This window comes from Vicugna pacos, chromosome 2 (genome assembly GCF_048564905.1).
Source record: "Vicugna pacos chromosome 2, VicPac4, whole genome shotgun sequence".
Lineage (NCBI taxonomy): Eukaryota > Metazoa > Chordata > Mammalia > Artiodactyla > Camelidae > Vicugna > Vicugna pacos.
Genome location: NC_132988.1, coordinates 10037072 through 10062607, shown reverse-complemented (window position 1 = coordinate 10062607; position 25536 = coordinate 10037072). Strand labels below are relative to the sequence as shown.

The 25536-nt window shown below is 37.5% G+C and overlaps 1 protein-coding gene across 1 annotated transcript in view; it reads right to left on the bottom strand.

The window, feature by feature from the left end:
• CPE (carboxypeptidase E) overlaps nt 1-25536 on the bottom strand; it is a 120429-nt gene that overhangs the window by 8848 nt on the left and 86045 nt on the right. Inside the window, exons 4-6 of the mRNA XM_006213184.3 lie at nt 20567-20684; nt 18930-19112; nt 2279-2418 (exon numbers count right to left, since the gene is read on the bottom strand). Of these exons, the coding sequence (XP_006213246.2) occupies nt 2279-2418; nt 18930-19112; nt 20567-20684 (441 nt within the window). The remainder of the gene's footprint in view (nt 1-2278; nt 2419-18929; nt 19113-20566; nt 20685-25536) is intronic.

The following is a 25536-nucleotide window of genomic DNA, read 5'->3' as shown; positions in this document are numbered from 1 at the left end:
CTGCCTCCCGTTCTTGGGGGTGTGCCTTTCCTTTTCTAAATAAATCCTTTAAAAATCTTTCACTACACAGCGCACCGTCTCCTGAGAGTAAACTTACCTTTCAGGTATGACAAGGACTGGGGTCTTAACCTTTTGGGGTGACAATATCAGTGTGGGTCACAGCGATCTGTGGGAAGATCAAGTTCTCCCTCCAAGTGGCATAAAACAGAACTGTAGGACCTGGTCCCTCTTCTTTGCAGCTTATTCTTATATAAACTGATACAGCTTTTAGATGGATTAATGCAACTGCCACCCTAAATACAACAAGCATTCTCCTCTTTCTGACAGCACACGTTTGGGTTTTATTTCGCTCTGTATTGCAGGTTTGAACCAAGAGAGAACTTAAGCAGCAGCTGAACTTGTATTTCAATTGTTGATCGGAGTGACAATCTTATGGACATCAAGTATCGTGAGTCTGACAGCATAGCTCCAAGAAACCTTTTCTGAACACACAGGACTGGGCGAGGGACCCTTCTGTGCGCTGCCATTACTCTTTATTTTAGCACTTATCATCCTCCCTTCAATTAGATCTGGATGCCTGAACCCCACTAATACAGAGCCTCCTGGAGGGCAGTCACTATCCCCAGTGCCTCACAGGGTGCCTAGGTCACGAAAGCAGCTCAGTAAATTTCTGTTGAAAAAACATGTAAATAACAGGAAAAGCACTGTATCAAGGAAGCCTGCTTTGATATCTAAGCAGAGAACACACCAAACAGGCCCATCTTACTTCCTCTACCCAAAAATACATTTTCTAATTTTGCTCTTAAAAGATTCACCCAAATATAACACTCCTTAAAGGACATTCTACCGGGGTTCCCACTAAGGTTGCTCCAGGGTCAACATGTTTAGTTTTGTTGTTGAAAAACACCTTTTTATGTTAACGTGCAGTAGGATTCCACCGATTTAAAAAATCCTGCGTAATGGGTGTTTTTTAACCACTGTCTGTCATCAGTGGAGCTATTCCATGATAATTCCTTTTGCTAAGATGTGATATGGATATTCGACATGTGTAAAAGGATTCTCAAGCTGATTTTACATTTTTTACTGCACTGGGTTCATATGCTTATGCTTATATGTACATATATATGCCAATAGCTAACATGTCTATTTAATAGCATTTGTTTATGTCAAATTAGTTTAAAAATCAGTCTGGACTATCTGTTAGCACGTGAAACTAACATCACTCTCCTAGACTTTGGGTGTCAATGGCCACATACGGAATGCAATGTGAAACTGTCAAGGCGCTGCAGGCAAGGAACAGGGTCCTCACGTCTTTCCCACCAGCACCGCCCCAGATGCCAATGCCTCCCTGGCACAGAGGGGTAGGGCTGGCTGGGCACTGGCCTGGGTTGAGTTTGAGTAGGTAGGTATTTTATTCTGACACATGGTGAGATTTCCCCCAAATTCTGTACTGCGACTCTCTTCTGGTAAAGATCTAAGCGTATGTCATGAGCAGCAATATGGCACGGTAATTCTGGAACTAGAGCTTGGATTCTGGCTGAATGACTTCAGGAAAGCTGCTTAACTTCTCTGTGCCTCTGATTCCTCGTTTTTAATTCAGGGATGATGATGATGGAGAAGACAAAGATGATGCTACAATTGCCCTCACAGTGTTGTTATAATACTGAAATGAATTAATTATCACAAGGGAGACATTTAGAACAATGCCTGGGAAACAGCAAGTGCCCAATAAGTGTAAGTTGTCGTCATCATCATTATTATTATTATTATTATTATTATTATTATTATTATTATTATTACCTCAAATCCAGCTGAGTCTAGCGTGAGACAAGTGGGCACAGAATTTAAGGAGGCGTTCGTTCACTCTCAGGTGCTGATCCTGTCCCTGCATGACCCTGAGAGTGAAAGGCTCCTTAAATTTGCATCCTCAGTGGCTCACTTATCTCGTTCTAGTCTAGGTCCTGCCCAGGATGCCCAACAGACCCAAGGTGATCAGGGGGAAGGAGGGTCACCCTTGCTCAGTGCAATATGAAAGAAAAAAAGGATTCTTTCCCCCCTCACTCTCTGCAACTCTCCAGTTTAACCAGTTCTCAACATATTCATGAACCACGCCTATGACAATGACAACCTATTTGAACCACCAATGACACATTTTCCAAGTGTCGTGTCCTCATTCTGGGTCCGATGGATTCCCCTAGACTGGGATCCTCTCAGGAGACTATTGTGCACCCGGTTTAAATGCTCTCAAGTCTCTCATTGTACGCTGGAGACCGCTTACCTGCTGGATGTAGCTAATGAGGGAGTTCTTGTTATCCTCCCAGTAGCTCTTCAAGGTCTCTTCGGGCGGGAACTTCTCACAGCTAAGCTCCACGGTGATCTCAAAGCAGTTGCTGCTGAGGTAGTTGAAGTCTTGCATTCCTGTCAGAACACCGAATGAAAAGTCAAAACAGGCGTGTGGTGACTAAAACGCTACACAGGCTGTTCTGCTCAACTGAAAGCCAAGGAAAGGTGTACCAGCCAGTGCATTTCGGGGAGACCGTGGGAAATCGCAAGGGAAATCACCTGTCATAAGGGATGGGACCACATAGGCACAAACTCTCTCGGGTTCGTAAGCTGTCACTTAGTGCGACGCACTGCCGCTGCAGGGTGCCAGAGCGGTCAGCCACATTCCACGCCGCCGCAAGCAGCTTCCCCGACCACAGCAGGGAGTGACTTCATCAAAGTGTGCAACGTTTTCTCCTGTCTTCCCTCCCCAGAGGACCCCAATTTTGACAATTACCCATGAATAGAGTACCTTTGTGAAAGTCTAGGAGTCCAATGGAAAAGTTCCAGCACACCATTGGAGCAAAAAATAAAAATAATTCAAGACTGGACACACTGAAGGGAGTAAGAGGAACAGGTTCACTGGACCTGCATCGCTCCTTCTCTAAGGTGGCACAGCTCGGGGCCAAAAGAGACCTAATTAGTAACTTGAAAACATATGAAAATATACAACACACTGGTAAAGGTAAGTATGTGGTCAGATTCAGACTATTCTAACACTGTAATATGGTAGTGTATTCATCACTTAAGTCTAGTATAAATGTTAAGAAATATTAAAAGTAACTACAGCTACAATCATTTGTCTATGGATACACACAATATGGAAAGATGTACACTGTGACATCAAAATATCATTTTATATGTCAGGAGAGGAAGGTAAAAGGGTAGACTGTTTGTCATCAAAGTCAGGTTGTTGACAACATAAAACTGACTGCTAAGTTGTAAGATGTTTTGTGTAAGCTTCGTGGTAACCATAAAGCAAAAACCTACAGTAGAGTCAAAAAAGTTGAAGAGAAAGGAATTAAAACCGACCACTGCAGAAAATCATCATTCACAAAGCAAGAGAGCAAGAGGGGAAGAAAGGAACAGGGGAACTGCAAAACAGAAAACAATAAGATGGTAAGTACTTACCTATCAATAACTATTTTAAATCTAAATTGATTAAATTCTCCAATCAAAAGGCACAGAGTGGCTGAATGGATAAAAAAAAAATAAGACCCAACCATACGCTACCTACAAGAAACTTACTGCAGCTTTAAGAACACACATAGGCTCAAAGTGAAGGATGAAAAAGGGTATTGCAGGCCTATGAAACCAAGAGAGGAGAGGTAGCCATACTTATCTCAGACAAAATACACTTTAGGCCAAAAACTGTAACAAGAGACAAAGAAGGTCATTTTGATAAAGGGGTCAATGCATCAAAGGACATAACTATCAAAAATCCATTAGCACTCCGCATTGGAGCATCTAAATATATTAAGTAAATACAGATCTGAAGGGAGAAATAGACAACAGTACAATAATGGTAGGGGACTTCAATACCCCACTTTCAATAATGGATAAACAGACCATCCAGACAGAATATGAGTAAGGACACACTGGCCTTGAACTATGCTTCATACCAAATGGACCTAACAGACATACAGAACATACCATCCAACAGCTGTACATTAAACATTCTTCTCAAGCACACGTGGAACATTCTCCTGGATAAATCGTATAAGTCATAAAGCAAAGCTTAGCAAACCAAAGTAGACTGAAGTCATAGAAAGTATCTTTTTCAACCACACTGACATGAAACTAGAAGTCATAACAGGAGGAAAACTGGAAAATTCACAAACGTGTAGAAAAATAAACAACACAATCTCTAACAACCAATGGATCAAAAGGAAACCAAAACATCTTGAACAAATGACAACAGAAACACAACATACCAAAATTTATAAGATGCAGCAAAAGCAGTTTGAAGAGAGGAGTTAATTATGATAAACGCTCACATTAAGAAAAAAGAAATATCTCAAATAGACAATTTAACCCTACACTTCAAAGACCTGGGAAAAGAAAAAAGTCAAGCCCAAAGTTAGCAGAAGGAAGGAAATAATAGAGATCAAAGCAGACATAAATGAAATAGAGATCGAAAAAACAACAGAAAAGATCAATAAATCTAAGAGTTGGTTTTTGAAAATAAAAACAATACAGGCAAACCTTTAGCTAGACTTACCAAGGAAAAAAAGAAGGACTCAAAAAAATAAAAAATTAAAGAGGAGACATTACAGGTAATACCACAGAAATACAAAGGATCAAAAAAGACTACTGTGAACAACTATAAGCCAACAGCTAACCTAGAAGAAATGGATAAATTCCAGGAAATATACAACCCACCAAGACTGAACCATGAAGAAACAGAAAATCTGAAACAGACCAATTACTAGTAAGGCTATTGAATCAGTAATCAAAAACTTCCCCAAAAGAAAAGCCCAGGGCCAGATGGTTTCACTGGTAAATTCTACCAGACATTTAAAGAAAAATTAACACCAGTCCATGTCAAACTCAACCAAAACACTGAAGAGAAGGGGACACGTCTAAACTTTTTACAAGTCCAGCATTGTGCTGACTCCAAAGGCAGATAGGGAGACTACAGGAAAGTTTACAGGTTGATTATTCTGGTGAATAGACACAAAAATTCTAAAAACAAACAAACAAAACAACACTAGCAAACTGAACTCAACAGCACATTAAAAAAAATCATACACCACAATCAAATGAAATTTATCCCTGGGAAGCAAAGGTGGTTAAACATACACAAATCAATAAATACACCACATTAATAGAATGAAAGATAAAAATGATACGATGATCTCAAAAGATGTAGACAAAGCATTTGATAAAATTCAACATTTTTTTCATGATAAAAACCCTCAACAGATTGGGTATAAAAGGAACAGACGTTAACACAATAGAGTCCATATATGACAAGCCCATAAGTAAAGTCCATATATGATATGACATCATACTCCATGGTGAAAGATTTAAAGCTTTTACTCTAATAACAAGAAAAAGACAAGAGGGCCTACTCAGCACTCCTATTCAACATAGTACTAGAAAGTCCTAGCCAGAGAAATAAGGCAAGAAATATATAGACATCCAAGCTGGAAAGGAAGAAGTAAAATGATCTCTGTCTGTAGATGATATGATCTCACATACAGAAAACCCTAAAGACCCCACAGACACAAATACTGTTAGAACTAGTAAGAGAATTTATTACAGTTGCAGGATGTCAAACCAACATACAAAAATCAGTTGCATATATATATATATATATAAACAAACTATCCAAAAAACAGATAAAGTCATTTACAATAGCATCAAAAACAATAAAATACTTAGGAATAAATTTAGCCAAGGAGATGAAAGATTTGTATGCTGTAAGTATGTAGTGGGATCTCATTGATATTTTAATATGCAGTTCCCTATTGATTTATGAAGTTGACCATCTTTTCATTCGCTAATTTGTCATCTATATCTCTTCTTTGGTGAGGTGTCTGTTCAGATCCTTTGCCCAATTTTTAACACCTTTATTGTGGTATGATTCCTGTACAGTAAACTGCACATATTTCAGATGTACAATTTGATGAATTTTGACAGATGTGTACACCAATAAAACCGCCGCCACGATCAAGATAGCTCACATTTCCATCACTCCCCAGGAGGTGCAATTTTCAAATTCCCAATTTATCCCTTTCCATCCCCTTTACTCCCTGGTAACCACAAGTTCATTTTCTATGTCTGTGAATCTGTTTTTGTTTTGTAGATAAGTTCATTTGTGTCCTTTTCTTTAGATTCCACATATAAGTGATATTATATGGTATTTTTTTCCTTTCTCTTTCTGGCTTACTTAACTTAGAATGACATTCTCTAGTCCATCCATGTTGTTGCAAATGGCATTATTTTATTCTTTTTTTATGGCTGAGTATTATTCTGTTGTGTATATATATATGTATACACAACATATATATATATGTATATATATATATCACTTCTTCTTTATCCAGTCATCTGATGAACATTTAGGTTGTTTCCATGTCTTAGCTATTATGAAAAGTGCTGCTGTGAACACTGGGGTGCAGGTGTCTTTCTGAATTACAGTTTTCTCCTGATATATGCCCAGGAGTGGGATTGTTGGATCAAATGGTAAGTTTATTTTTAGTTTTTTAAGGAACCTCCATACTGTCCTCCATAGTGGCTGCACCAATTTACTTTCCTACCAACAGTATAGGAGAGTTCCTTTTTCTCTACCCTTCTCTAGCATTTATCATTTGTAGACTTTTAAATGATGGCCATTCTGACTGGTGTGAGGTAATATCTCTTTGTAGTTTTGATTTGCATTTCTCTAACAATTAGTGATGTAGAGCATCTTTTCATGTGCTTGATGGCCATCTGGATGTCTTCTTTGGAGGGATGTCTGTTTAGGTCTTCTGCCCATGTTTCAATTAGGTTGCTTTTTTTTTTATTAAGCTGTACAAGCTGTTTGTATATTTTGGAAATTAGTCCCTTGTTGGTCACATCATTTGCAAATATTTTCTCCCATTCTGTAGGCTGTGTTTTCATTTTGTTTATAGTTTCCCTATCTGTGCCAAAGCTTTTAAGTTTAATTAGATCCCATTTGTTTATTTTTGCTTTTATTTCCATTACTGTAGGAGCTGGTTTGAAAAAATATTGCTGTGATTTATGTCAAAGAGTGTTCTGCCTGTGTTTTCCTCTAGAAGTTTTATAGTATACAGTCTTACATTTAAGTCTTTTTTTTTACATTTTTATTGATTCATAATCATTTTACAGTGTTGTGTCAAATTCCAGTGTTCAGCCCAATTTTTCAGTCATACATGGACATATACACACTGTCACATTTTTTTCTCTGTGATTTATCATAACATTTTGTGTATATTTCCCTGTGCTATACAGTGTAATCTTGTTTATCTGTTCTACAATTTTGAAATCCCAGTCTATCCCTTCCCACCCTCTACCCCGCCCCCCCCCGGTAACCACAAGTCTGTATTCTCTGTCCATGAGTCTATTTCCGTCCTGTATTTATGCTTTGTTTTTGTTTGTTTGTTTGTTTTTGTTTTTTAGATTCCACATATGAGCGATCTCATATGGTATTTTTCTTTCTCTTTCTGTCTTACTTCACTTAGAATGACATTCTCTAGGAGCATCCATGTTGCTGCAAATGGCATTATGTTGTCGGTTTTTATGGCTGAGTAGTATTCCATTGTATAAATATACCACCTCTTCTTTATCCAGTCACCTGTTGATGGACATTTAGGTTGTTTCCATGTTTTGGCTATTGTAAATAGTGCTGCTATGAACATTGGGGTGCAGGTGTCATCCTGAAGTAGATTTCCTTCTGGGTACAAGCCCAGGAGTGGGATTCCTGGGTCATATGGTAAGTCTATTCCTAGTCTTTTGAGGAATCGCCACACTGTTTTCCATAGTGGCTGCACCAAACTGCATTCCCACCAGCAGTGTAGGAGGGTTCCCCTTTCTCCACAGCCTCTCCAGCATTTGTCATTTGTGGATTTTTGAATGACGGCCATTCTGACTGGTGTGAGGTGATACCTCATTGTAGTTTTGATTTGCATTTCTCTGATAATTAGTGATATTGAACATTTTTTCATGTGTTTTTTGATCATTTGTATGTCTTCCTTGGAGAATTGCTTGTTTAGGTCTTCTGCCCATTTTTGTATTGGGTTGTTTATTTTTTTCTTATTGAGTCGTATGAGCTGCGTATATATTTTGGAGATCAAGCCTTTGTCAGTTTCACTTGCAAAAATTTTCTCCCATTCCGTAGGTTTTCTTCTTGTTTTATTTCTGGTTTCCTTTGCTCTGCAGAAGCTTGTAAGTTTCATTAGGTCCCATTTGTTTATTCTCATTTAAGTCTTTAATCCACTTTGAGTTTATTTTTGTACATGGTGTTAGAGAATGTTCTGATTTCAGTCTTTTACACGTAGCTGTCCAGTTTTCCCATCACCCCTTGTTGAAGGGACTGTCTTTCCTCCATTGTACATTCTTGCCTCCTTTGTCATAGATTAATTGATCATAAGTGCATAGGTTTATTTATGGATATTCTATCCTGTTCCATATTGATCTATGTGTCAGTTTTTGTGACAATACCATAAGGTTTTGATTACTGTAGCTTTGTAGTATAGTCTGAAGTCAAGGAGCGTGATTCCCCCAGCTCCATTCTTCTTTTTCAAGACTGTTTTGGCTATTTGGGGTCCTTTGTATTTGCATACAAATTTTAACTTTTTTTTTGTTCCAGGTCTGTGAAAAATGTCATTGGTAATTTGACAGCCGTTCCATTGAATCTGTATATTGCCTTGAGTAGTATGGTCATTTTGACAATATTGATTTTTCCAATCCAGGAACACAAGATATCTTTCAATCTGTTTATGCCATCTTCAATTTCTTTCATCAGAGTCTTATGGTTTTTGGAGTACAGGTCCTTTGCCTCCTTGGGTAGGTATTTTATTCTTTTTGGTATGATGGTAAATGGGACTGTTTACTTAATTTCTTTGTCTGCTATTTTTTCCTAGTGTATAGAAGTGTAACAGATTTCTGTATATTAATTTTGTATCCTTTAACTTTACCAAATTCACTGATGAGCTCTAGGAGTTTTCTGGTCAGTTCTTTAGGGTTTTCTATGTATAGTATCATGTCATCCATCAACAGTGACAGTTTTACTTCTTTTCTGATTTGTATTCCATTTATTTGTCTTCGCTGATTGCTATGTCTAGGACTTCCAAAACTATGTTGAATAAAAGTGGTTAGACTGGGCATCCTTGTCTTGTCCCTGATCTTAGAGGAAATGCTTTCAGGTTTTCACCATTAAGTATGACGTTAGCTGTGGGTTTGTCATATGTAGCCTTCATTATGTTGAAGTATATTCCCTCTATGCCCACTTTCTGCAGAGTTTTTATCCCAAATGGATGTTGAATTTTATACAAAGCTTTTTCTGCATCTACTGAGATGATCATATGGTTCTTATTCTTCCATTTGTTAATGTGCTGTATCATATTGATTGATTTGCAGATATTGAAAAATCCTTGCATCCCTGAGATAAATTCCATTTGATCGTGGTGTATAATCGTTTTAATGCATTGTTGGAGTCGGTTTGCTACTATTTTGTTGAGGATTTTTGCATGTATGTTCATCAGTGATACTGGCCTGTGATTTTCCCTTTTTGTGATATCTTTGTCTGGTTTTGGTATCAGGATGATGGTGGCCTCATAGAACGAGTTTGGAAGTGTTCCTTCCTCTGCAATTTTTTGGAATAGCTTCAGAAGGAAAGGTGTTAACTCTTCTCTAAATGTTTGGTAGAATTCACCTGTGAAGCCATCTGGTCCTGGACTTTTGTTTGTTGGGGGTTTTAAACTTCCTGATTCAATTTCAGTACTGGTAATTTGTCTGTACACATTTTCTATTTCTTCCTGGTCCAATCTTGGTAGATGATGACTTTCTAAGAATTTGTCCATTTCTTCTAGGTTGTCTATTTTATTGGCATATAGTTGATCATAGTAGCCTCTTATGATCCTTTTATTCCTGTGATGTCAGCTGTAACTTTTCCTTTTTCATTTCTGATTTTATTGATTTGGTCCCTCCTGCCCCCCTTTTTTGATGAATCTGGCTAAAGGTTTATCTATTTAGTTTACCTTTTCAAAGAACCTGCTTTTAGTTTCATTGATCTTTTCTATTGATTTTTTTCAGTCTCTATTTCATTTATTTCTGCTCTAATCTTTTTGATTTCTTCTACTGACTTTGGGGTTTGTTAGTTCTTATTTCTCCAGTTGCTTTAGGTATAAGGTTAGGTTGCTTATTTGAGATTTTTCTTATTTCCTGAGGTAGGCTGGTATCACTATAAAATTCCCTCTTAGAGCTGATTTTGCTGCATCCCAGAGGTTTTGGATCATTGTGTTTTCATTATCATTGTGTTTTCATTTTCATTTGTCTCAAAGTATTTTTTGACTTCCTCTTTGATTTCTTCAGTGATCCATTGGTGGTTTAGTAACATACTGTTTACTCCACATGTTTACTCCATATTGCAAACTCCAAGTGTTTACAGTTTTTGCAGGGTTTTTTTTGTTTGTTTGTTTTTGGTAGTTGATTCCTATCCCTCCGCATTGTGGTTGGAAAAGATACTTGGTACGATTTCAATTTTCTTAAATTTACTGAGGCAGAGGCTTGTTTTGTGGGACAACTTGTGATCGATTCTGAAAACTGTTCCACGTGCACTTGAGAAGAATGTGTATTCTGTTGCTTTTAGATGGAATGCTCTATGGATATCAATTAAGTCCATCTGGTCTCATTTAGGGACTGTATTTCCTTATTGATTTTCTGTCTGGATGATCTGTCCATTGATGTAAGTGGGGTGTTACGGTCCCCCACTATTATAATGTTATTGTTGATATCTTTTTATGTTTTACATCTATTAACAATTGCCTTATATATTGAGGTGCTCCCACGTTGGGTGCGTATATATTTACAATTCTTTTATCTTCTTGGATTGATCCCTCGAGAGTTATGTAGTGTCCTTCTTTGTCTCTTGTAGCAGTCTTTATTTTAAAATCTATTTTGTCTGATATAAGTATTGCTACTTCAGCTTTCTTTTGGTTTCTGTTTGCATGGAATATTTTTTCTATCCCCTCAATTTCAGCCTCCATATGTCTCTAGCTCTGAAGTGGGTCTCTTGTAGACAGCATATAAATGGGTCTTGTTTCTGTATCCATTCAGCCAGTCTATGTCTTTTGGTTGGAACATTTCATCCATCTACATTTGAGGTAATTATTGATACATATGTTCTTATTGCCATTTTGTTCACTGTTCAGTTTATTTTTTAGGTCTTTTTTCTCTCTCTCTTTCTTCTTTTTGTTCTCTATTCTTGTGGTTTGATGGCTGTAGAGTTACATTGGTTTGTGGTTACCATAAGGTTTTGGTATAGAAATCTATAAATATAAATGATTGTTTTCAGTTGCTGATCTTTTAATTTCAAATGCATTTTAGATGCCCATTTTTAATAGGGTTGTTTATTTTCTTGTTACTGAACTTTTTTGGATACTAGTCTTTGGTTATAGCTGTGTTTCGCAAAGATCTTCTCCCAGTCTGTGGCTTATCTTTTCAGTTCTTAAAAGTACCCTTCCAGAACAGAATGCTGGTGTTAATGATTTTCTCTGTAATCTCCAAACAGAGTAGCATTTTGCAGACGTCGTGCTCAGTGAGGAATTTCTCAACCTCGACATTGAGCAAGTGTGCAGCTTAATCTCAAGCAACAAATTTACTATTTCCTCAGGAGAGAAGGTGAGAGTAGTTTTCTTTTCCCAGTGTACAGTGACACCATATTTTTCCTTTCTTTTGCTTTGTTTTGTAGCTTTGTGATCCTGTATGTGTAGTGGCAGCCAGTGATCTTTGAGCTGGAAGTTGAGAAATGCAGCCAGTTGACTAGTTGGTTGTGTAAATGACTGTGTGTGCTCACTCCTGAGGAGCTTCCCAAAATCGTCAGACGCTGGGGTTTTGTACTTGACCCACAGCAGGAGCCTGCACATATTAAACAGTTTGAAACAGGGGCCTTTGGGGAACTGGCTTTCTCCCCACAGCTAGACACCTGAAAGAACTGTGATGTAAACACAGTGTTCTCAAGCCAAGTGATTTCACCACCTTGTGAGTTGGAAGAAGTCACCCAGGGTGGCCAAGTTTAGCTACTCCAGACAGAGCCTCTTCCTATAGATTTAGCCCTTGTGGCTCACACCCCACCCTCCCCGGGCTTCCTTCTCCCCTTCAGAGCCTGTGCAGCTGCTTCGTCTGGTTGGGGCCTCTGTCTCTCTGCACCTGAGGTTGCCTTTGTCAGCCACCCAATCACTGGAGAGAGAAGCTTCTCTTCGTGGGTTTATTCTTTCAGTAGGTTTTGTAGCCTGTGGAAATCAGGGCACAAAAGCTTATGAACACACTGCATTTGGAGGAAGTAAAACGAGTTTTTCCTTTGTATGTCTTGCATTTAAAATTGTATAAACTTTAGCTCTCTTCCCCAAGGATATTCATCCTGCTTGGGGGCAATAAGACACATTTCCTCTAATAGTTTTCATAAGAAAAAGTATGTGAAAGTGTTTGGGAGATATACAATCTTAGCACCCTAGAAATACAGAGGAGAGGAAGATACTACTATTTGTATTTAATGGACACACTTTGAGTGCCTACTGTGTGGCAGACACTGTCGTGGAGTGCTAGATATGAGAAGATTAACAAAATAAAATTCTTTACTCATGACTAGAGGAACAACCAGTGAGGTAACAGATGATCACAGACTGCTGTGGGGCCCAGTAGGAGCATTTAATCATTCCTGGGATAGAGATGGGAGGTCAGCGTGGCTCAGATGTGTGATGCAAGTTTTTAAAAGAGAATATGAGTTTGCCAGCGAAGTAGGGGTGGGTGAGAATTGAAAGGGCAGTCCAGGCAGAGAGAACAGAATATGTAAGTGTAAAAGGTGTGAGGGAATGAGTGCATTCAGTTGGTTTGGTGAGATTAGAGTTCAGACCGTGTTGGCAGAGTGGTAGGAGATAAAATGGGGAGATGACACAAGGTACCTTCTCAGCCACATCAAAGAAAGTTGATTTTATCCCAGTGATGATGAGGCTGTGACAGGAGGAGGATGGCATGATGATAGCTGCACTGTGGAAATGTAACAGAAGCTGTTCTGTTTTTCTCCTGCTGTGTAACAACCATCCCAAAATGTAGAGACATGAAATAACCATATTATTATGCTCACGATACATGGGCAGGATTCACACAGGGCACACAGGGACAGCTTGTCTCTGCTCCCCAGTGCCCAGGGCTGCAGCTGGGCTGGCTTGAAAGGCTGGAGACATGGCTCTGGTGTGGTTCTCCATAAACCTAAGGCATCAGTCCTTCTGCACATGGTGTCTTGTGTGCCTGGAACATCCGGGGTGGTCCCTTCACTCGTCTGGCTCCTGGGCTGGGTCTGGTTGACATCTCTCTCCCGTTCCCTCTCCCCTTCCTCTCTGTGACTAGCTTGGGTCTCTTGTAGCTTGTCATCTCCAGTAATCAGCCTTCTTACATGGCTTCTGGCTTTCCCCAAATGAGCATTTCAAGAGACCAGAGAGAAAGTTGAAAGGTGTCTTATGACCCAGCTTCAGAAGCCCCACAGCACCGCCTCCACTGCCACCTGTGGGCTACCCAGGGCTGGCTCCCAGTCCCTGGGGGAGGGCACTCCATAAGATGTGGAGACCACAGAGGTGTTTAGTAAGGACCGTTTCTGGAGAGTGGCTACCAAGTATTTCTGTGCAGAGTGGACCAAAAGTGGGGCGAGGGTCAGACAAGAGGACATCGGAGTTACCAGTGAGCATAGGATCTGATGTAGGGTGGTAGAAACAGGAGTGGAGAAGAGAGGGCAGAGCGGAGAAGCAGTGAGGAGCCGGGACTGAGAGGACCCTCTGTCTCTAGCATCTGGCACATAGACATACTCAGGTGCTGACTGAATGAATTACAGAGGCATGTTAATTATAGTGTAGGTAATTTTTTTAGTTTCTTGCTCTACTCCTGCATCAAAATTTCTCCTAGTTATCCATTTATGTATCATCAAACATTTTCTACAACCCTTTAAAGATTATTGGGTTATATATTCATCAGTCTGGAAAGAAATACTCCATATTAGCTTATTAGCTTTCCCATAGTTACATGCTGTAATGCCCTTAGAATCTAGATTTTTTAATTCAAAATATTACATTTAGTACATTCTACTATTGTGACAAGAGTTAATCTAGTCTATAGACCCTCAATTTAGAAGTATCTGGTCCAACATTTGTTTGTATGTTTCCTGAGGAAAAAGCCAAAAATGAGTTGTTGTTAAGAGTACATGATTTTCCTTCCAGATATCACTTTGTTTTATTATCTTGGGTGCTTTATTCAAAAGGGACTTAAGATTTTAATCTAAGTAAGTAGAGCCAAATTCAGTTTGGAAAGATTGTCAACAGCGAATTAGATCATACATCATCAGATCATCACTGCTACAATTAAAGTTCAGGAAGATTAGATAATGTACTTGGTGAAATGCTTAGTAAATACCAAGTGAAAAGTACTCACTAATTACATAGAAGTACTTATTAAAGTACCTACCAAATTAAAAGTAGATCTATCATATGATCCAGCAATCCCACTTCTGGGTATATATCCAGAGGAAATACAAGCAGAATCCTGAAGAGGTACCTGCATTCTTGTGTTTGCTGCGGCGTTTTTCACAGTAGCCAAGATGTGGAGGCAACTGAGTGTCCATCAGTGGATGAAAGGATAGAGGAGAAGTGGTATATACGTGCCATGGGATGCTATTCAACCATAAAAACCTTCGTGACAACATGGATGGACCTTGAGGGCATTATGCTACGTGAAATTAGTCAGAGAAAGACACATACTGTGTGATCTCACTTGTATACAGACTCTAAATAAGTAGAACTCATTGAAACAGAGTTGAGTGGTGGTTACCAGGGGCTGGGGGTGGGGGAACTGGGGAGATGATGGTCAAAGGGTACCATCTTCTAGTTATAGGATGCAAATAAGTTCTGGGGATCTAACATACAGCACGGTGACTACAGTTAACAATATTTTCTTATATACTTGAAAGTTGCTGAGAATAGATCATAAATGTTCTCACCACAAAACAAGAAAAATGTCTATTATTTCAGGTGAGAGATGTATTACCCACCTTACTATGGTGATCACTTTGCAATACATATATGTTTCAAATCACTATATTGTACACCTTAAACTTACACAATGTTATATGTTAATTATATTTCAATAAAGTTGGAAAAAATAATAAAATTGTTAAAATGATAAATAAATACTACTAAAAAGTTTTTAAAAGAAGACAACAGGGTAAAAGACTGATCACTGCTGGCCTCCTAGTGAATGTGTGTTCCCTTAAGCCTATCTTTCTATCAACAAAGAGCTTGGAGATCATGTAAGATGTAAGGTATGTTATGTAAGCTGATCTGACACACTCTTCTGTTCCTTAAGTCCAACCAGGACCACAGTGTACTTCTGACAGACTGGGTGTCTTGATATCATACTATGTATTAATTCAACAATCACTGACTATCTTAGGTATAAGACATAATGATAATAATACTTCAAATTGCACCAAAGAGAAGATCTGCATCCAGAATAATTTCAATTTGAACCTAATCTAAATGATTAGTGGATGCTGTTGGTGCCTATAGGATCGCTTTCACTGAGCTCGGACACCCTTCCCCAAACTGCTATGAGTGTTGGCTGTTTAGAGAGAAAAACAAAAATGAAAACACAATGAGGCACAGAGAAAGGAGTTTTAAGAGAGAAGTTTATAGTAACACACGCTTACCTCAGGAAACAAGAAAAATCTCAAATAAATAACCTAACCTTACAAAGTTAGTAGAGGGTAAGAAATCATATCACAGCAGAAATAAATTCGACAGTGACTTTAAAAAAAAAAAACAGAAAAGGTCAATGAAACTAAAAGCCTGTTCTTTAAAAAGATAAAATTGATAAACCTTTCGCCAGATTCATCAAAAAAGGGGGGCGGGAGGGACCAAATCAATAAAATCAGAAATGAAAAAGGAAAAGTTACAACTGACATCACAGGAATACAAAGGATCATAAGAGGTTACTATGATCAACTATATGCCAATAAAATAGACAACCTAGAAGAAATGGACAAATTCTTAGGAAATCATCATCTACCAAGATTGGACCAGGAAGAAATAGAAAATGTGTACAGACAAATTAGGAGCACTGAAATTGAATCAGGAATTCTAAAACTCCCAACAAACAAAGTCCAGGACCAGATGGCTTCACAGGTGAATTCTACCAAACATTTAGAGAAGAGTTAACACCTTTCCTTCTGAAGCTATTCCAAAAAATTGCAGAGGAAGGAACACTTACAAACTCGTTCTATGAGGGCACCATCATCCTGATACCAAAACCAGACAAAGATATCACAAAAAGGGAAAATCACAGGCCAGTATCACTGATGAACATACATGCAAAAATCCTCAATAAAATTCTAGCAAACCGACTCCAACAATACACTAAAAGAATCATACATGAGGATCAAATGGGATTTATCTCAGGGATGCAAGGATTTTTCAATATCTACAAATCAATCAAAGTAATACAGTAATCAAAACAGTATGGCACTGTTATAAAAACAGACACATAGGTAAATAGAACAGAATAAGAGCTCAGAAATAAACCCATGTACTTACGGCCAACTAATGTATGACAAAGGAGGTAAGAATATATAATATTGAAAAGACTGTCTTTTCTCTGAGCAGAGCTGGGGAAAACTGGACAGCTACATGTAAAAGAATGAAATTGGAACATTTTCTAATACCATATACAAAAATAAACTCAGAATGGATTAAAGAGCTAAATGTAAGGCCTGAAACCAATAAAACTCCTAGAATGAAACATAGACAGAACAATCTTTGACATAAGTTGTAGCAATATTTTTTTGGATCTGCCGCCTCAGGCAAAGGAAACAAAAGCAAAAATAAACAAGTGGGATCTAATTAAACCTAAAAGCTTTTGCACAGCAAAGGAAACCACTGACAAAGCAAAAAGACAACTTACAGAATGGGAAAAAATATTTTCAAATGATATGACTGATAAGGGGCTAATATCCAAAATATATAAATAGCTTAAACAACTCAACATCAAAAACCCAAGCACCTCAATTAAAAAATGGGCAGAAGACCTGAAAAGACATTTTTCCAAAGAAGAAATACAGATGGCCAACAGGCAAACGAAAAAATGCTCAACATCATTAATCATCATAGAAATGCAAATGAAAACCACAAGGAGAGATCACCTCACTATCATCAGAAAGAACACAAATAACCAAAGATGGCAACAATGTGGAAGAAAGGGAACCCTCCTACAGTGTTGGTGGGAATGTAAATTGGTAAAGTGGTGGAGCTACTTTGAAAACAGTATGGAGGTTTCTCAAAAACCTACAAATAGACCTACCATGTGACCCAGCAATTTGGCTATATATCCTTGGTACATAGCCAAAAAACAAAAACAAAAACACTAATTCAAAAAGACACATGCACCCTAATATCCCTAGCAGCATTATTTACAATTGCCAAGATGTGGAAGCAACCTAAGTGTCCATCAACAGATAAATTGATAAAGAAGATGTGGTGTATGTATGTGTATGTGTGTGTATACATACATATATATATAATGGAATACTACTCAGTTATAAAAAGGAATAAAAATTTGCCATTTGCAACATGGATGGACTTGGAGAGTATTATCCTCAGTGAAATAAGTTAGAGAAAGACAAACACTGTATGATATCAGTTATACGTGGAATCTAAAAAATAAAACAAACCAGTGGATATAGCAAAAAAGAAAACAGACTCATGGATATAGAGAACAAACTAGTGGTTACCAGTGGGCAGAGGGACAAGGGAAGGGGCAAGATAGGGGTAGGTAATTAGGAGGTACAAACTACTATGTATAAAATAAATGAGCTGCAAGGATATATTGTATAGCACAGAATATAGCCCACGTTTTATAATACCCATAAATTGACAACAACTTTTAAAAATTATGAACCACCATGTTGTGTACCTGTAACATTTAATGCTGTACATCAACTAGACCTCAATTTTTAAAAAACAGAATAGATATATATCAGAAAGAAAAAAATCAGGAATAATATTTTTCTCAGGGCCTAATTCAACAACAATAAAAGCAAATTAAACAAATTAATCCTATAATTAGCTACTGCTGCTACTGTCCTAACTAATCCTTCTTTTCACTTCCAGGTGGACCACAGAAAATTGCTCTTAGGCAGAGGGGAAAAATACATATCAACATCTTGACACTTCATTCTTCATCCTTGGTAGAGGTGATACCACACAGCTGTAAGTGGTCGAGGCAACCAGAATAATGAGCACTCTCTGCAAAATCCACACAGGAACAGAGAGCCAGGAGGGCTGCCTTGGTGGCTAGAGACGCCCCCTCCAGCTGCGCTGCGCTGCGCTGGGCTTTTGCCTTTTCTGACCTGATAAAAGGTGCAGAGCGTCCTGATCTACCACTAGCGCTTCCCGCCGTAGTGAATACAAAATAAATACTCCGCATCAATGTAGTCCCCATTATCCTAACAAGCACAAAAAGGTATTGGACCAAGGTATGCTGAAGTCCAAAGTCTGCCGTCTAAAATACACCTTTACCTGCAGTCAAAGGATGACTAACACACAATCAGGATGTTTCATTATTCTCAAAGGCCAGAATTTGAAAAGTAGGGTAATTAACGATGTTCGATTTACAGTTTCCCAGTGGACGTCTTCAGTTCGTTAGCATCTTGATTTTTAAAAATCAACAACAAAAAACCCGTAAATAGCAATCATTCATGCAGAAAACTGACCAATTTGAATGAATGAACTACAGGTTCAGTCTATTTCTTAATAAATGAGGAGGACTGAAGTCTCTCTAAATGTAAACGGTCATTATTTTAAAACCGCTAATCACATCCTCAAAAGAGCGAAACGCAGTCTCACCGCCAGGCACGCTGTACCACGCGGCGCCATTGGTGGTTCCCTCCACGAAGCTGCTGTCGTCATCATTCTTGCGACACGGGGGCCGGTCCGGGTCCGACATCGGGGGGTTAAAGGACGAGTACGCCCGCGCCAGGCTCTGGAAGATGTCGTCATCGGGGCAGGAGCTATACTCATGGGCACTGCCTAGAAATAATAAACCCACAAGCTGAAGATCTAACCTGTTCTCAGAAACAACATTTAGTACATATACGTAAACTTTAAAAACAAAAAAGTGCAGTATACAGTATATATGTATTTATGTGCAATATATTGTGTATGTCGAGTCAAACTATAATAAAAAAAATTTTAATGAAGAAAAAGAAAATAAACCCACAAGACTAAAGAAATTGAGCCAGACTAAGGAGCACTGCATGTTTTCTGAAGAGTGATTTAGTGCTATCTCTTGCTGATGTATTTTTTAGCTACATCACTATACAAAAGGAGTGAATGTCTAAGTACTCAACAATTAAGTTTTAGGTTATTTAACATCCACTCCTAATATCACAAAGTAGAAATTGGGTAGAATGTACATTCTACTTATGAATGGGAAGCCTCACAAGAAAAGGTGGCAAGCTCATGGTAAACTGGACCTGGGAAGGCAGTAAGGAGGGTTTCATTGTTAGCTCTTAATTTTAAAAATGTACCTGTACCCCCCCCCAAAAAAGGACAATGGTTTACAAATTATCAAAAAAATGTTTTTAATGGACCTGGACCAACCTCATAGGCACTATGAACCACTCTCACACATGATTCTCAGTATGAGTTTAGAGTTTTAAAAGTCTCCCATGTGCATTACTGAAATACATAATATCTATTTTGATATATGGTATTCTTATTCTGTATTGCAAAATATGCCAGTCTTTTAAATTTCCCAGCTATTGACAAACCATAAAATCTCCAAACTTTAAGGACGTTTTACCAAAGACTCTTCAAAATTCAAAGTTTCCAATACCTAAAAAGTATTATCCTGTGTTTACAAAGACCTAACTCTTCCAAGGCCCCTGAGAATTGATCCAAAGCAGGAAATTTCCTGAAGCAATAGCAATTAAGCTGAAAATATCTATCTGGTTAAAGTTTTCCGTGCCTGAAGCTTCACTGAACCTAATTAAAGAAAACCAACCGTCACTGCCCCTCCCTGACACCACCAAGAAACAAGTTCCAAATGCAAAAGTGTGAGTGCAGAAGACACACACAGAGATATAAATGGGCCCCGATCAGGCACCAAAAGGCTGCCTCCACTTTTAAGCCATCTTGTACACAAACCTATATAAATTCTATTATTTTTCCATTTTACTAGGGGCCAAGACTGACCCAAGTTCACGACTTCTGTTTTCTCCCTTTTTCTTATCTAAGTATTCTTCAAGATCACATTTCTCTTCAACTAAACTTTTTCAAAAGTTACAGTCTTTTCCTGCCAGATATATATGCCAATGCCACACTGCATAGTTAGGGGATGTTCCTGTTCAGCGGATGTATTTTTACAGGCAAAATCACTTACTGGCGAGTCCCATAAAAGAATATTATAGAAATCATCCAATAAACCCTCATAAAGTAATTGTAAACCTTGAACCAATTAGAGAAGCAGGAAGAATACCTACCACTCCGCGTCTCATCATATGGGTAATTGGCCACGAGGTCTCCTCCATGCAGATTGGCCGAGAGCACAAAAGGAATATCCATAATCCAATGAATGACAGCCTTGGTCTCAGGAGCAAGCTGTATTAAAGATTAGAGATTAAAAGGATTATAAACGTGGCAATCATTGGTGGAATCACTCGACAGAAAAGACACAGAAAAGGTGAAAACAAGAACAAAAACCAACAACTGAAAGCTGGTCATATTCCAAGCATTTTGTGACTGTTTTCTTAGGAAGAAAAAAAAGAAAGTGCAGTATTCCCCATGTCTATCTTTCTCAAACTTATAATAAAAAAAATTTCAATAGTGTTTATATTTCCTTAAAAGTTCTACTTTTATGGGCTGCCAGCTTTTCTTTCTTTGTAACTTGAAAACTTGCATACATATCATTTACAAATTTGGGGACATCTCCATCTGATCTTTGTTCATAATAACTAAGGATAAAACAAGGAGAAAAGAAAATAGTTGAACCACAGAAGAGGGTTCTTTCTTTATGGTGGTTCAACTCTAGAAACATGTGGTCGATTTTATTTCCAACTTTTGCTTACTATTTTTCCAATTCCCTTCAACTACTTCAAACATTGTTCCTATAAAAAAATTAAATTGGGTCTCTTTCAGATTTCACTGTCAAATATCAGTTTACTTTGGGATGGTCATCTTAAATTTTAAAACAAAGGCAAAAGTTTCAGGAATTCATGCTGTCTTTTGAATGATTCATAGCCCCTCGTAACTTGGAAATGAAACAAAGGAGGAAAGAAATTTATACCAAAGCATTAAGCTGAGCCAAAAGCTTGATATTTTTATGTGATGAGTTTTTAATACCAACTAAGAAGGTTCTCAAACTCCCAAGTACCTCTTTTATTTATTTATTTATTTTTAACGCTGTTACTGGATATGAGATTGACATTGTTCTTTGGGACAGAAAATCTAAGAGCATCAGTGGGGTTTGATGATTATAATCAGACTTTGTATCTGCATGTCTCTGTTCAGTAAACGGATAGCTTCTGCATACACTATTTTATTGAGCTTCACAGCATCCTCACTGGATAGGCAAAGATATCCATCCCCACTTTGAAGGGGTGAATCTGAGGGTTGGGGAGTTAATGACAAGTTCACACACTTAAGATTCAAACTCAGTCTGTGAAACTATAAACTCCACGTGATTTTCAGTATGTCAGGTTTAATGTATCAAAACCATACTATTTTTCATGTAGGTTACTCACAATTGTGGAGAAGTGTAATTTAGAATACAGCATTGTCTTCATTATTTGTTTGATTGGTTTATCTTATTCTCACTATGAAAGATGTTCATTGTCAAAAATGTAGAGGAAATTAACATTACCCATAATTTTACCATGTAAAGATATCCACTCGCTAACATTTCATATCTCTTTCTCAGTCTTTTTCCAATGCACTTATGTAATTTTTCAAATGTGCTCATTTATATACCATTTTGTATACTACCTTTTTTGCTTGACAACAGATAACACTTCTTCATGTCACTGAATATCCTTCTAAATTATTATTTTTATGGCTGAGTAGTATTCAATGTATGGTGTTGAATGTATGATAAATATTCAATGTTCATTTTTAAACATGAATAAAGTAACAGCTAATATTATTAAACACTTTCTGGTGACACATGGAATTTTCACATCTACCCTATGAGATAGGGACTGCACATACCCCCAGTTTAGAGATGTGTAAACTGAGACACAGAGGAGTCAGGGAATAGCATGAGGCCACGCTGTTGGGAGCAGTCTAGCTGAGAGCCACTCCGCAAGCACTAGGAATCTCCAGTTGGTGGGAAGAGAGGGGGAAATGGGAAAATGTTGGTCAGAGGGTATAAACCTTTAGTTTTAGAACGAATTAGTTCTAAGGATCTAATGAATCCCCAGATGACTTAATAATACTGTATTGTGTACTTGAAATTTGCTAAGAGAACAGATCACAAGTGTTCTCACCACTAAAGAAAAAAAAAGGTATCAATGTGACGTGATGAATGTGTTAGTTAGCTTGATTATGGTGACCATTTCACAGCATGTGTGTATATCAAATCATCATGCTGCACATCTATACGATTTTTATTTGTCAATTATACTTCAATAAAATGGGGGACGGGGAATCTCCAATTGCTGGATATAGACTTGTTTACTATAAAAAAAATGCTGTGAATACACTTGTAACTACTCTGTGCAGATCTATACTTTTTAAAGGGAAATTTCCCTAGAAATGGAATGAGTTGACCAAACACTAAGCACATTTTTTAATTTTATAAAATGTACTCCGGACTGTCTCCCTGTAAGATACTACAATATACCTAGCAACAGTGTATTTAGACCCATCATTTCTAATCACTCTCATCAACACTGGATTTGTATTTTTAAGTCTGTCATGTTGATACATGACAAACAGAATTTTTAAAATTTTCTTTCTTTGATTAACTAATAAAACTAAATCAGTTGTTTTATATGCTTAATGACCATTTCTGTTAACTCCTTGGTGACATATTTATTTATGTCACCATGGAAACTTGCCATTTTGAACCCTTTCAGGTGAATAATAAATATAAGAGTACAGTCCTTTACAGGATAGATGTGCACATTAAGATATTTAGGTTGTCAAATCTACTGACCTTTTTTTTGTGGTCTCTTCCTCTGCCTTTACATTTCATCTTTATTCAACAACTATTAAGTGGCCGGCCACCATGTGCCAGTTTTCTATATAAGGGATTCAGAAAGCTCTATCCCCCTAGAAAAACAATATATTTACCAAAAAATTTTACTAGGTCCATAATTTTTCTATTTAAATTGTAATGCATCTAGATTTTTTATTTTGATCTATGCTGATATCTGTGAGATGGATTTGTCTCAATTCCATTTATTGAATAAGATTTTCTCTCTACAATAATCTGAAACACTCCCTTATTACATACTAAATTCTTATGCACACTTAGATTTGTCTCTAAAGCTTAAATTAATTTAAATCAATTCCAGTTTAGAGGGAGGGTATAAATCAGTGGTAGAGTGCATGCTTAGCATGCATGAGGTCCTGGGGTTCAACCCCCAGTACCTCCATTAAAAAAGAAATAAACCTAATTACCTCCCCCCACAAAAAACAAAGCAAAACAAACAAAAAGAATCCAGTTTAAGTTTTGGTTTAAATCAACCTTAATATAAATAACATAGGCAATGAGTGTGTATATGTCCATGAATGACTGAAAAATTGTGCTGAACACTGGAATTTGACACAACATTGTAAAATGATTATAAATCAATAAAAAATGTTAAAATATATATATATATATAAATAACATAGGGCATTTAATTAAAAAAATCTATAATGCATATGATTTGTTTGCAATGAATTTATGGTTTATTAAGTTCAATCAATTAAAAATGGCATCAATACTATATGATGTGGGTTTAGAGCACATTCTTCCATAATATTCTGTTCAAAGTTTTTCTTTTTCTGCTCAGTCTCTTTACGGCCCTCTTGCTCGTACATCTGCCCCATTCTCCTTATTTATTCAGGCCCAGTGATTGATACTGACAAATGTTTCACTGAGTTCAGAAGAGACAGAAGTCTCTGGTGTGGAGAATCATCGAGGACTTCAGGAAGGAAGAGGGACTTCATAATGTCTCGGGGAGAAAATAAGGTAGATGTGAGCAGGGAAGCAATGAAATACTCCCTGGGCAAAGGGTAGGTTTGAGTGTGAGCCCAGGGGACAAAGCCATCCTGTAAAGGACTGTACTCTTATATTTATTATTCACCTGAAAGGGTTCAAAATGGCAAGTTTCCATATGTGCATAGGTTGATTCAAGCATAATGAATAATTTTGAAGGATACATACCAAAATGTGAATGGTAGTCATTTAAGAATGTAGGGTAATGGGTCATTTTACTCCTTATTTATATTCGCTTTATCTTTTTGATTGTAATTAAAATATTAATTTTTTAATAAAGTTTTTAAACGAACTATTTTTTGAAACAGATTTAAAGACACATACTACACAAAGTCATAGTGGCGATTAGGTTTAGCCTACTGTTAGCTCTTACACACTTACTATTGCTAATATCCATTACCAGATCTTCAAAAGCAAGCAAGCAAGCAAACTCCACAATTAGATCAATTAACCTTAGTTTCTCTATGACTATTAATAGAGTCTATTAGACTGACTAAAGCTGAAAACTCCTCGGTACTATAATTACATACTTAACTAATCCACAGAAAAGGTTCTGGAGCACTCCTGACATGGAACTCAGCAGAGCTGAGAGTCAATTATGACCTATCTTTAAAACCTTCATTTAAAGTCTGTAAATATAGCTCAAATGTTATGCTCTATAATTAGATGGCTTTGGCTCTTAAAATATATTGAAGCTATACTTAATCCATTTTCCTCACAGCTCTATCCATTAAAGACAAGTATAAATTCAGAACTTATTTGATTTATTTTAATCACTCTGTTTTCATGCAATCAAGAGCCAAGGCTCATGTACGGAGCCTAGATAACAGTGGAGGGGACCAGGCTGAAGAGCTCCTGAGCACAAGAGAAATGACTTAGCAGGAACGCTGGGGAGCAGGAGAGAGCTTGTACTCAGAGAGGTTCAGAACAGCAAGGAATGTGTCTAGAGGAGTTGGTAAAAATGTAGGTTCTTTTCCATCATTCACTCGCATAGCATACACACCCCAAATGTCCTGATTCAGCACTCATGGGAATCTGTGGTTTTTTATCGAGGTATAGTTGATGTAAAATATCATATGTTTCAGGTGTATAAAGTAGTGATTCACAATTTTCAAATGCTATACTCCATTTACAGTTATTATAAAATATTGGTTAGATTCCTTGTCCTGTACAATATCTCTCTGTAACTTACTTATTTTGTAAATTCGTACATTTGTGTATGGGTATATATATATGTATATATATATA